The sequence below is a fragment of the Alosa alosa genome, chromosome 18, assembly GCF_017589495.1.
Source record: "Alosa alosa isolate M-15738 ecotype Scorff River chromosome 18, AALO_Geno_1.1, whole genome shotgun sequence".
In the NCBI taxonomy this organism is placed as follows: Eukaryota; Metazoa; Chordata; class Actinopteri; order Clupeiformes; family Clupeidae; genus Alosa; species Alosa alosa.
In genome coordinates this window covers 1794017-1808425 of record NC_063206.1, presented here as the reverse complement: position 1 = coordinate 1808425, position 14409 = coordinate 1794017, and the positions used below count along the sequence as shown (strand labels likewise).

Here is a 14409-nt window from a genome sequence, read left to right as displayed (position 1 = left end):
CTGTCTGTCTGCCTGCGTGCCTTTCTTTTTTTCTTCCAGGAGAGCTGACCTCTCCGTACAGAGTCACGTTTGACCAGGAGGAGACCCAGCGACAAGTGGAACAGTTCCTGGAGCACATTAAAATCCACATGTTGTCCTTGCGGCAGGCTGACGACGCAGCCAGGTACCACCTCCTCAGGCTGCAGCAGGAGGCCGTACTCCTGGGCCTTCCTCCTCCAGCCCACCCCTGGTCCTCAGACGCAGATATTCTGCTGCCAGACGAGGAGGACGAGAGCCAACAGCAGGTGAATTTCCCCCTCTGCTCTTCTGGAGCATTCAGGGCTGGATACACAATAGTACACAAAGCTCTGTATCATGCATACTCAGTAAGTCATGTGGAGCATTCAGGGCTGGATATAAAATAGTGCACATAGCTCTGTTTCATACTCTACATACCTGTTTCATGTACAGTGCTTAGTATAAGTGAATACATCCATGCTAAAGTTGACCAAAAAGAGGAATTAAAAAAGGTGGAGGTGCTCTGCACTTCATTGGTGCTAAAAGTCTCAGATAGTAAAACACTGACGGTCTCTCGAAGGTCTTGGGCTAGTAAAAAGATGGCTACTGGCAGCAGTCTCTGCATTCTTGCAGGGAACATCATGTGCTTGGGTGTGGATGGTTTTCAGGGGATCCTGGGGAGTTTGATTGGGTGGTGGTGGGGTCATAGGGTGGGGATGGTGATGGGGAAATTAGGGGGGTTTGGGTTTATTATTGGTCCAGAGTAGAGCCCTGCGCGGGACTGTTTTCTTCATCCTGCTCCTGCTGAATTTCTGACCATTACCGCCCGCTCCCGCAATGTGAATGTCCGCTCAATAATAGAGATGCATTGATTTTGTGTCTTCTCCCGTCCCGCAGGAGAAAACACGTCATTATTAATAAAGAGATTCATGGGGATGTTTGTTTCTCTATCCTGTCGCTCGTGTTAACCTTTCCTGATTGCTCCCCAAACCAGGGGAGACTCGTTACCTCCAGGGCCGACGTTATAAAATAAATAACGTTGGCGTAAAATCCCGTTTCTGGTGAGCAAATGAATGAGCTTGGTTTTTAGCCTGGGGTTTACTTTGGACACTGCACACACTGTAGCCTACTTAAAGCGATAGTTTGGAGTAAATTTTACTCTAGGGTCCTTTGCACCATGACCCCGAGCCAAACACCCTCCCAGAACCTGTTTTCCCTTGGTCGAACTCTGGTCGAGTAGCGCTGTCAGAAACGAATGACTTTCCATCGCTTTAAGACTTAAACTTATTCCACTAACTCTGCTCCGGTCACATACACACGTCTGCTTCCTCTTCTCTCTATTTTTTTTTTTTAGCCGCCCGTTCTCGCCCGCAGCAAAGTTGAAACCACTCGGTCCTGAGAGATTTGCGTTGGGTCCCGCAGGATTTGCGTTGCCCAATCCCAATGCAGTCCTTTAGTCCAGAGTCTCTATCTGACTGCTGAGCTTCTGGGGAGTTTGTTACAGACGCTTCGCTTTCAGCAGTTATTCCAGTAGTGTTCATGTTGTGTCTTTGTGGCGGCAAGGAGTCGGCGGAGGTGGGGAGGGGTATTGGTAACGGATCAGGCACTGCTGTTGCAACATGACTCTGATTTCTGATAGCCTCTCAGCCTTGATAGGTGCTGCTGTTGCAACATGACTCTGATTTCTGATAGCCTCTCAGCCTTGATAGGTGCTGCTGTTGCAACAGGACTCTGATTTCTGATAGCCTCTCAGCCTTGATAGGTGCTGCTGTTGCAACATGACTCTGATTTCTGATAGCCTCTCAGCCTTGATAGGTGCTGCTGTTGCAACAGGACTCTGATTTCTGATAGCCTCTCAGCCTTGATAGGTGCTGTCTCCTCATGGCCATGACAGCCATTTGTTTGCTGAGATTCCGGGGGGTTTGACACCAGTGATTGGTTTTGAGTAATTTCAGCAGCATCCTTCTTATCGTGTCCAGTGGACGTTGAGCAGGTTGTTTATGTGTGTGTGTGTGTGTGTGGGGGGGGTGCTTTGGTTTAGCTGAGTTGTTGTCAACTTGTTTCGTCTGTATGGCTACTGAGCGCTTATCAGAGGCTCGGCTGAAGGTTGACAGAAAGAAATGTTGGGTGCAAGAGAGAGGCGATAGTTTTCAGTTAAGATCTTGACCCTAGTCCAACTCAGTTCTGTGCTGTTTGGTCTGAAATATTCCCTGCAATTCCAAAAAAAGATTAAAATTGTCAATAAAATGTATCCCAACTGAAATCTTTTTGGACATGCAGCTTGTTCGTTGTAAATGTAATTTGCTCCAACATGCACAATGATGCGTTTGATAGTTGCATATTTTGACACTATTTCTGCAAGTTTGTTTTTTACGTCAGACACTGAAACATTTGGGAGACAGCATACAATCATCCTTTCCCCATTTAAAAGTCTCACAGCAGAGTTGCCTAGAACGAGTGTTGTGAGATGAACAGGTGCCGAGTGCTGCTTCTTGTCTGTGCCCATCTTTCTATTGTTGTGGTTTGATCGCTGCCTGCTTTGGGTCTGTTCCCTAGGAAATTCCTCTCTTACGTCCCGGAGGCATTCAAATCTGTTCCATAGTTTTTGGGGCTGTGGGTTTCCCTGAGGACCACAAGCTCTGTAGTAGATGATCTGTCTGTATTTCCCCCCTCAGCCAAGCCCACTGGAGCCCCCCCACCACGACACCCCCAGACCACAGCCAAGCCCACTGGAGCCCCCCCACCACGACACCCCCAGACCACTGACGGCCACAGTAAGGTAAGATAAGATAAGCCTTTATTGTGTCTGAATGGAGAAATTGTTTTGGTCAATTGAGATACAGACACTACAGTGGATGTACGAATTAGTGTCTACAATCACACATAGTCACAGTAAAACATGTAAACACACACTTACACGATAAAACATGTAAAAATATAAGTCCCTAAAGACATTTCTAACAACACGGCCTTCATGTACAAATAATGTTACAAAACAAAAATATCATATCAAATGTGGTACTTAACAGGCTGATAGCATTGTGTGCCGACGTTGCATATGCTGCAAGAGCTGACAGTAGCATTGTGGAGGAGCCGATGTTGCATGTACAGTATGCTGCAAGAGCTGACAGTAGCGTTTAGGGCTGGGCGATATGGCTGAAAACTGTATCACGATATAAGTGTTTCATGTCAGTCGATATCGATAATCATTTATTTATTATTATTTTTTTTAATCTATTTCAGATAAGGACCAGAAGGATAAAAAAGTTCAATTTAAACACTTTTATTTTAAACTTAACCTTCCTCTGATTTTAATCACCTCAGTTATCAATCAAAGCAAACAGGGAAAAGAAATAGCAACACAATCATGAAAAACACTCAAATAAATAAATGTGCACACAAGTCTGAATGAAAAGCAGCACTGGTTGAAGCCTGGACATATTGTAAACAAAGCAGCTTAATTTGCTAGTGTATCATAGTCTACTGGTTAGACTGTTCAGTTTCCCCACGTGTGTTTAAGTTTCAAATGAATACCTTTTCTTCTTGGGACAGGCCCGTTTGAGTCTTGGAAAGTAGCCTACTTTTCCATTTGCATCGGGATTGAGATGATTAGAACTTAGCAGTCAATTTGAATGCAACAGTTTTGAACAAATTCGTGCAGCTTGCTAATAATGCTAACCGGATTTAATAGCAATTTAGCCAGCCGTCTTGCACGATTGTGAATGTTTGGATTACGTGCATGCTAAGGAGGGATGCGCCTGTTGGGAGAGGGGAGAGTGGCTGAGAGAGAGAAAGCGAACAGCGACTCATTGAGAGTCTGTGTTGAGGTAGGCCTACTTCTATCGCCTACTCTGGTAGAGTTGCAGCTACAATGCAAGATATATTTAGCCTATTTATTTATGGACAACTTAAGGAGGTGTGTGTTGCTTTAATTATCGAATGTTCTATCGAACATATTTTTTTTCTTGATATCGATTACATTTATCACCCAGCCCTAGTAGCGTTGTTAGCTGCAGCTAATGGCCAGTACTCCCAGTCCGCTACAATGCTAGGTCTGGGGGCATCATATAAACGTTCCTTTTTTGCCTCTTAATAGACTCAAAATGTCCTTAAAAGGTCATAAAGAGCCAAGTACTACACACTGGAGTCTGTACTATATGCACAGAGTCCTTACGTGACAAAACGATGCATTTTCTACTCATTAGCTGTGAAGGCATCAGGAGGGAGGTTTAGCTAAAGTACTCATTATTAGCTGTGAAGGCATCGGGAGGGAGGTTTAACTAAAGTACTCATTGCACAGCTACATATCCAGCTGGCTACTGTTACACGTGTAGTTCACATTACTTTTGTTTTCAAAATCAGAGTGGTTTGTGTTGGAATTAAATGACATTCATAAAGGTTAATGAGAGAATCCATGTTCATAGTGACGATTCGAGGAAGGCTCTAGCCGACAGCTTGATCCAGACCACAGGAGGTGGACGGAGAGAGCCGATGGAGATCTGTTTAAGGGAAGAGCTGTGTGAGATGCTTCGTGCCCATCACAGTGGTCTTACGCAGGAGGCAACACCTCAATGCTTGAGCCAGGCCAAGGTAAGTGAGGGGCCAATGCAGTTCATGAAAACATAGTGAGCTACATCTTGGGCGTTTCGCCTCCATTATGCTGCCAACATCCTAGCCTTGAGGTAACACACCTTTTAGCGATTTTTCAACATACTAGGTACTCATTTAGTGCTAAGTGGGGAACCCAATGCATTGAGAACATACTGGGTACTTATTTAGTGCATACTGGGTACTTATTTAGTGCTACTTATTTAGTGCTCTTATTTAGAGCAAGGTTCTAGAGTCTGAGCGCAAGGTTCTAGATTCATTGCCACACACACAAGTGGGAGCAGAGTTGGAAATGTGTCATAGAGAGACTGCATTGGTTGATTTGGTTAAAAAGTCACAGGTTAGATTATTGGTTATTATTGTAAATGATGCTATTGATAAATAATGAGCTGTAAAGTAACTCAGACTTTTACAAACAATTTTTTAAAGGTGCCATGTGTAAGAATTGAGGTAAAAATATCCCAAAAATGAGCTACACGCATCAAAAGAATGAGAAGAAATAAGGGCGATGATGTCATTAAAAAAATGACAAGGTATAGTGCTGCAGAGATATCAACCTAAATTAGCATGCTAAATTACTAGCCACAGCCCGACAGGTGTCATAATACCAGTTTCGGCCATGGGAGGCGGTATGCGGGCAACATAACCGCCAGCCAAACTGCAATACACGTGTCTCAGTTGTTACTCTAGCCCAACTCACTTTCTGAAGGTATACTGCCCCCATCTTTTATGGAATGTGGATTGCGGTGGAATGTGGTTGATTTTTTTGCCGGACATTATACATGGCACCTTTAAAGGATATCGACTAATTATAGTTATCGTCAAAATCACAAAAATATTGATATTATTTTTTGTCTATATCACCCACCCCTAGTGTCTAGATTAATGTATCCATTCCTTTGACTTTATTTACTACAAGATTAATTTATCCATTCCTTTGACTTTATTTACTACAAGATTACTTTATCCATTCATTTGACTTTATTTACTACATTGGTTTTGCATTAGTTTTTTTGCCAGCCCTGATACTATTAATACTACTCCCTGATACTACAGATACTGAAGACTGAGACTTTATTATAAGGTAACTAAGCCAAGTCCATGACAAACTTTGCAGGAAGAGGAACTTCTTAACCAACGACCATCTTGTGCTTAGACTTTGACCTAGATAATTACATTGTTTCAACAGCAAATCCAAAGTTCTCTGGGCCAAGGCCCCATCTTATGCTGAATCAAGTACACAATTACATTGTGTCTAGACAAACACATTACATACAGACATATGACAAAACCTGGGCTCGATGACCATCATGTTGAGACAACAGACCATTCAGGATAATAGACAACCCATATGCATCCCCCAGTCCTCCCTGCTATTGGCTGCTACCTCACATGATATTAATTATGTCAGCGCTAGTCTGTGGGCAGAAGCATAGGCAATGCACGTCATAAAGCCACTGGTCTTCCTCAGGGAAAGCCCACATTATCCTGACAATGGAGGTCACATAGCCACTGGTCTGCCTCAGGGAAAGCCCACATTATCCTCACAATGGATGTCATAGGACCTTTATTAGAGAGACATTCATGCACAGAGCAAGTTGGATGTACTAAAATGTATGTTGCATTAGTGAGACTCGTATAGTGAAAAGCAAAAATATCAGTTCTTCCCAAAGTTAACATATTGTACATAAGTCATACAAAAATGTAGGGAGAGTCTCAAAATATTTCCCACAGCAGCGTAGATGAAGTTGTGAGTATAACATCTTTCTCAAAGGACTCTAGAGGCTCCAGGGGCCACCACTTTAGCTGATCAACTTCTCTGGTCTCAGGTCTTTAATTATTCACATAATTACTTTGGTATATGCCAATTATTTTTCTTTGAAAGTTTTTTTTTTTTGCAGGACCATCATCCCGGCAGTTTAAAGACCACTGTGGAGGGAACGGAGACAATGTCGAGGTTCAGTGTAGACAATATGCTGAGGAAGGCCACCATGCTGGTGGGGGATAAAGTTCAGTATGAAACATCCACCAACCCAAACACACAGGCAAGGGCCGTCACCATGGAGATCCTGGCCGACACCCTCAGGGCCACGGACACAGAGGAGCACCGAAGAACAGTAAGTCTCCATGTTAATATATGTCAGGGCCCATTCAGTTGCTTAATGTACTGTACACAACTATGGATTTGGCTAGTCTCCACAGTAACCCTTAGAACTCCAGCTATTTCTTGCAGGTTTTTGCATTACTATGTTTTAATGACTTTATAGCAGTCTCTGGAATGTGCTACGAAAAAGTTTTAGGAACATTTCCCTCAGAAATTAAAAGACAGTTTAGAGTTCCTTTTTGTGTTTTTGCCTCCCCTGTGTTGCTGAGAACATCGAACACCTTGTTTGCATTTTTAAAGGTGACTCCATTTGGGTAAGTTGTCCGTTTGAGGGCTTACTTTCTAAGACACTAGTAGCGAACTCAGCTAAGCATTTAAGAAGGAAAGTCTTATGCTCTGGAGCAGACAAAAAACGCAGCTGAACTCTGTTGTCAAATGTATTGTTTGTTTAACAAAGTTTCTAGGCCTGTGCTGGCCTGATAGCACTTAGTGCATACGAGGATACGGAAATCTGTTTAGAGATATTAATCTCTTTAGAGGCCGGACTCATTGGTCCGTGGTCTAACCTCCAAAGGATGAAACATCTCTCTTCAAAACGCTGGTAACAATCAGGAGTCCGCACACCGGACCTCTTGACCTCTTTACAACCTTTAGAAAAGGAGTGACCTGTGCAAATGAGGTTGAGAATTGTTGTGGAAAATTAACCACTTTCTCGAACCTCCAATCTCAATAAGCACTCTGATGTCAAAGGACCCGAAGGAGAACACCAAGACGAGAGATGCTGAAGACTGTTGATTCTTTATTTGCCGTCTTGCAGTGAAGATACAATTCTAACAGCGTCAGGACTGGACCGTCAGGCAAGAGAGCGATGGGTAACAGCTACTTCCCCGATGAGATCTGATCTGAATGTGCCTGCGCTCTACCTTTTATGCTTCTAGGGGCCTGGGAGATGTCTCTTTCTCCTAAGAACCCAGGCCCCTTTTAGCCAATCAGAACGTTTCTCGAACTTGGGATATTGGTGGAAACTCCTCCTCATTTAGACATTAAAAATATGTATTGGTCAGGTTCTATGTGTAATTACTTGTTGCTAGGTAGGGCATGTATTCGTTTTTGGCTGTGTGTGTCACTGTCACCTAATTTTACTTCCCATTTACCTGCCTTGACATTTCAGTCTTATGACTTTCAGACAGTCCAGTCTTATGACTTAGTCTCATAATTTTTCAGCAAATGTTGCATGACATTGTACAAACAGTATTACATCAATTTTCTGGTAAATCAAATCAGTATACACACACATGTATATGATCAAATAAAATCACCACACATTGCACAGACAGTATTACATCAATTTTCTGGTGAATCAATCAGCATACACACACATGTATATGATCAAATAAAATCACCACACATTGCACAAACAGTATTACATCAATTTTCTGGTAAATCAATCAGTATACACACACATGTACAGTATTTATGATCAAATAAAATCAGCAGAATGCACTTAGCCAGGTTCTATTGTGTAATTACTTGTTGCTAGGTAGGGCCTGTATTCGTTTTGGCTCTGTGTGTCACTTTCACCTAATTTTACTTCCTCTTTTTACCTGCCTTGACATTTCAATCTTATGACTTACATGATTTCCAGACAGTCCTGCCTTTTGGAACTTGAGATATTGGTGGAAACTCCTCCTCATTTAGACATTAAAAATATGTATTGGCCAGGTTCTATGTGTAATTACTTGTTGCTAGGTAGGGCCTGTATTCGTTTTGGCTCTGTGAATCACTGTCACCTAATTTTACTTCCTCTTTTTACCTGCCTTGACATTTCAATCTTATGACTTAGACAGTCCAGTCTTATGACTTAGTCTCATAATCTTCAGCAAATGTTGCATGACATTGCACAAACAGTATTACATCAATTTTCTGGTGAATGAATCAGCATACACACACATGTATATGATCAAATAAAATCACCACAGAATCTCCCCATGAGCAAGGTCACAATTACATAAAGAAGAAATAAGGAAACATTTAGTCTACTTTCACCATCTCTAAACTCCAGTTCATGTATTTTGGCCAGCTGTGGCCCATGGGGCAGCCGTGGCCCACTGGTTAGCACTCTGGACTTGTAACCGGAGGGTTGCCGGTTCGAGCCCCGACCAGTGGGCCACGGCTGAAGTGCCCTTGAGCAAAGCACCTAATCACTGTGTGCTGTGTGTGTTTCACTAATTCATGGATTGGGATAAATGCAGAGACCAAATTTCCCTCACAGGATCAAAAGAGTATATATACTATATATATTTCATTCTCTCTGCCAAATAAACCCTCTTGTATAACAAGGGCACTCACACTAAATACTTATACTGACAAGGTGTTTCCTTTTTTGTGTACTGTGAGAGCCTCACGGTCATAAATCAAACACCCCCACACTCACACACACACACACACACACACACACATAATCTCAACTGTGTTACGGGAGCCCTGTTTGACACCAGAGTGAACAAAAAATGCAACACGTCTTTGTGTAAACGGAGAGAATAGAAAAGTGTTACGATTGTGCCAGTTCTCCCCTACACTCGCATAGTAAACAAATGGAATGTTGGAACATCGCGCTCCCCAACACAAAAGGTCGGGTTTGCGTGATCTTTTGATGATAAGTTTTGAAGCTTTGTTTTGATAACCTTGAATCAGATGTCATAAGATGGTTCATAACATTACACATCAGCATGACATTACACACTACGTGCACACGTGTGCAGGCCAATAGGGAGATTCGACTTTATGTAGCTGCCTGCAGACATCTTAAGTTAACTGCATAACGTGATTATTTCTGATTCTGATACGTTTTCAACCCGGAATTGTGCATAATATGATTGTTGAAAACGTAGAATCAGAACCTCCGCAATAATCACGTTATGCAGTCAACTTAAGACCTCTGCGGGCGGCTACATGAAGTTGAATCCCCCAAATGTTTGTTTAATGGATTTTTTTTTTTTTCGGTGATGATGGTGACAAGCTCAGACCCACGGTAGGTGTCACGTGACCGCGGTATTGCGGTAATGCGATTATCGTCCCAGCCCTACCAGTGTGTAGTACTTGGGTCTTAATGGTCCAGTGTGTAGTACTTGGGTCTTTTAGGGTCCAGTGTGTAGTGCAGTGTGTAGTACTTGGGTCGTTAATGGTCCAGTGTGTAGTACTCGGGCCTTTAATGGTCCAGTGTGTAATACAGTGTGTAGTACTTGGGTCTTTAATGGTCCAGTGTGTAGTACTTGGGTCTTTAATGGTCCAGTGTGTATTTAATGGTCCAGTGTGTAGTACTTGGGTCTTTTAATGGTCCATTGTGTAGTACTTGGGTCTTTAATGGTCCATTGTGTAATACTTGGGTCTTTAATGGTCCATTGTGTAGTACTTGGGTCTTTAATGGTCCATTGTGTAGTACTTGGGTCTTTAATGGTCCGGCGTGTTGTACTTGGGTCTTTAACGCTCCAGTGTGTAGTACTTGGGTCTTTAATGGTACAGTGTGTAGTACTTGGGTCTTTAATGGTACAGTGTGTAGTACTTGGGTCTTTAATGGTCCATTATGTAGTACTTGGGTCTTTAATGGTCCATTGTGTAATACTTGGGTCTTTAATGGTCCATTATGTAGTACTTGGGTCTTTAATGGTCCATTGTGTAATACTTGGGTCTTTAATGGTCCATTGTGTAGTACTTGGGTCTTTAATGGTCCATTGTGTTGTACTTGGGTCTTTAACGCTCCAGTGTGTAGTACTTGGGTCTTTAACGCTCCTGTGTGTAGTACTTGGGTCTTTAACGGTCCAGCGTGTAGTACTTGGGTCTTTAATGGTCCAGTGTGTAGTACTTGAGTCCATTTAAGCTTAGACAGTAAACAGTAGTAGAGTACCCGAGTGGTGGAGGAGAAATCAGGCCGGAGAAATCCCTGTCCGACACTCTGTCGCGCCCTACGTAAGGGAAACTGTAAAGGAATTATTATTATTATCATTGTATAAAACACCTGTGTAAACAGATATATAATTCATCTCTGTAATCAAAAATATTATGCTGAGTCTCAAGGACACAGAGTTCGAGTTGGGACACACAGGAAAAGGCCCCCCACATCTGAGTGTGTCTGTGCGTAGGTTTTGAGGAAAGTCACGCTGAAGGAGACAGATGTCTGGCATCCTGTTTCTTTGTGTATCTGTACAATAAAGACACTGCTTTTGGGCTGCAGGTTCAGAGACTGATGGTGAGGGGTTTCATACCTTTCACTAGCACTCTCTCCTCGTGGCGCCGAGAGTCTGTGAGCAAACCAATACTACGTGTTGTGGTGTCACTAGCACTCTCTCCTCGTGGCGCCGAGAGTCTGTGAGCAAACCAATACTACGTGTTGTGGTTTCACTAGCACTCTCTCCTCGTGGCACCGAGAGTCTGTGAGAAAACCAATACTACGTGTTGTGGTTCTTGTGTCTATATGTTGAGGTAAATTCCTTGACAGAAACGAAAATGACAAACAAACATTTAACATTAAGCTCACAACAGCCCCTTACCGCGCATCACGAAACTTTGAATCCCCCGCATAGAGAAAAGCCGACGTTTAAATGGCTAGTTAACTAATTACTTCTGAAAAAAAAAATGAAATGTCCGAAAAAATTAAATCTCTCCGGTCAAATTGTCCGATTGAAATTGGCTAATAATCCCGTCCCCCTAACGCAATCTGAATTAGATTAAGCCTTAATATGTAAGCCTATGTCCTCTGGCTATATTTTTAAATGAACAGGCTCTACCGTTTGAAAAGTAAGCTATTAAACAACACGCATAGCCTATGCTGCATTTCAAATAGGAAGCGCACACTTAAAACGTCCAAAGTTTTTTCAGAGGCCAGACGCGATGGATGATAAATTGGTAACGTCTGAAGCCTCAGATGTAAGAAGCGATAATAGGATATTTGACCGTCATATCATCAAAATGTCCGGAAAACGAAACCTCTGCTGGTCACTTTGACCGGCACCATTTTTTTCTAGCGGAAACTCTGGATCACATATTAAGCAACATTCCTCACACTTAAAAGGAACGTGCCCAACACATTGAACACGCACAAATAATAATTCAGGAAATTATTAATATCATAGAGTCTTAGTATAGTAGATGTGCTGCTGAGGCGCCACATCGTCACACAGGTAACAAACATGCACCACAGCAACAATCACCAAAGTATTCATTTAAAGGTCCCCTGTGTAAAGTTTTCAGTTGTTTGTTAACAAAATCAACATTTCCCATTCATAAATGTGGCCCAATTCATGTTTAATTACCACCACCACCAAATTGAAGCATACCTATTGGCTTAGAAATCCTCATTTTCATTTACATAGCGCAGTGTCGACTCGCCGTGTACGTACGCCATTTAAAAAAAAACGGTGGCCTGCAAGGGACATATGTGAAATACAGCTCAGTCTTTGCCGTCTGCATGCATAGAAAAAACATTAGCTTGGACTCATCTGCAGAACTTTCCTACATTCAGCAATGTAACTTACGAGCCCATTTTCTACAAGTCATATATTTCTTCCTAACAATCCGACATTGAAATCGTATTTTCCAACAAAATAAATAAAGAGAAAAATAACTTTGTTCGTGATCTGTCACAGGCTCACTTGATATGTAGTTTCTAAACCCAGAGACAGTTGACAACCTAACCTAACATAGTTTTGCTAGGACCATTAGACTACCACAAAGTTGCTGATTGTGTGTTATTTCAGGTTATTTTGCAACAATATACAAGTTTAACCAAAGTCCTTAGCTGCTACCTGCAAACATAACTAGCCGTTCCCATTCACTTTCCGTTTACTGTGCTAACATAGCTAGCTAGCTCGGTTAACAGGCAAAATGAAACTATTTATTCCGTCTCCGAAAGAGTGTTTCATTGGCATCACACACAAGCAATGACAATAAAATAGTACACAACATTTTATTAATATGTAGCTATTGCTTATTCAGAGACAAGTTTATGCTTCGATGTGCCTAAGAGTCCATAACTAGTGCCAGTTTTGATGTGTGACGGCCCTCGTAGTTCTAAACGAGGCAGCGCTTGAGACGTTGGTTGCTATATAACTCCTAACCACTAGATGGGAGACTTTCTTTCACAGGGGGGCTTTAAACAAATCTTTACAAAAGTTATTTTTTAAATGTCAATGAACACATCAGACAAGAAAGGAAGTTATTGTATGATGTTAATGTCATGTACGTGATGAGTTGCCCTGTGCTTGGTTAAACTTTTTCCTTTGGTTATTTCTTCCCTCTAGTGGAGACCGATAGGTGGTGCAGAGCCATCTCTTGAAGAGCCAGACGGGCCTGTGGTTGTAAGGACTGAACACACAAAGGGAACTGTGCTGAGAGTCCCTCCAAAACAGAACACACTCGTCAGTAATCTACCAATTAAGGCAAGTTATATATGGACTTTAATGGACACAGTTTAAGTTCAAGTGTGTATGTTGGTTGTGGGCATAAACACAATCAAACGATGGGTATTGTTCATATTGTTGGCTCAGTAAATGGAAGGCAAAGGGAAAGCTATGCTTTGCTGGTTTTTAATCATTTATTTTCTCTCATGGGTTTTTGGTTATCATCACAAATTTAATGGACCACTCTAGTCTAAGAACAACCAAGGGTCTATTTATGGATGTTAACGAGTGTCTATTTATGGATGATAACGAGTGTCTATTTATGGATCTTAACAAGTGTCTATGGATCTTAACGAGTGTAAACTTTTGTTGGGTACCAGAAAAATCTACTGTCAAGGCTTCAAATATCATTACACTTCTGTGGTACTGCGGAGTCTCTTCGTGTAACAGCCAAATATCATAACAGTACCACAGAAGTGTAGAGTCTCTTCGTGTAACGCCACTGTTGGAAGATGTCCGCACCTGTAGTAAATGGGGTAGCAAGTCTGATGTTGGCTGTAGTCATAAACAGTTTGGCTATCATTGCTGTTTTGCCTTGTATACTCTCTAATTCCATTTTCATTATTCTTGCCTTTGTTGATATGGTTGACATTACATTTTTGTTCTCTTTTATATATGTAAAGTACGTTTTACTTTGTTTAGAAAACCACTCTATAAATAAAGGTTATTGGGCAATTCCTCGCAAAACTGTCACATCCATAACGCCAACACAATGACATAGTATTCAGCTGGCGTTATGGACGTGACAGTGTTGCGTGGAGTTGCCCTATTATTATTATTATTATTATTATTATTATTATTATTATTATTATTATTATTGTTGTTGTTATTATCTGTTTGGTAGAGAACTGGGTAAAGAGAAGACTCCTTTGCACTGTGAGTGAGCTAATCCAGTTGTTCAGGTACTCCGTAGTTATTGCTGTTGTATTTGTTGCAGGACCTTCCTCTTGGTAGTTTGAAGGCCGTTGTGGAGGGAGTGGAGAAGAAGCTGAGCTTCAGTGCAGACGATGTGCTAACGAAGGCCACCATGCTGGTTGGGGATAAAGTTCAGTTTAAAATATCCACCAACCTCAAGACCAAGGCAGAGAGGGCCGTCATCGTGGAGATCCTGGCCGACACCTTTGAGTGCGATCACACAGAGGAGCAACGCAAAATAGTGAGTCTGGTGAATGCTCAGTTGTCAGCAACGAAGGTGCCAGAGAAGACTCTTTGTGTGTTAATTAATATTTGGAGAAGTTTAGTGTA

General features: G+C 42.0%; 1 protein-coding gene across 7 annotated transcripts in view; it reads left to right on the top strand.

Annotated features, from left to right (window-relative positions):
* The window catches only part of LOC125311243, a 58249-nt gene that overhangs the window by 4735 nt on the left and 39105 nt on the right, over positions 1-14409 (top strand). For all 7 annotated transcript variants that reach the window (XM_048269112.1, XM_048269110.1, XM_048269114.1 and 4 more), the window contains exons 3-8: positions 40-284; positions 2673-2776; positions 4422-4587; positions 6507-6722; positions 13006-13143; positions 14102-14320. In XM_048269112.1, coding sequence (XP_048125069.1) covers positions 40-284; positions 2673-2776; positions 4422-4587; positions 6507-6722; positions 13006-13143; positions 14102-14320 — 1088 coding nt within the window. The remainder of the gene's footprint in view (positions 1-39; positions 285-2672; positions 2777-4421; positions 4588-6506; positions 6723-13005; positions 13144-14101; positions 14321-14409) is intronic.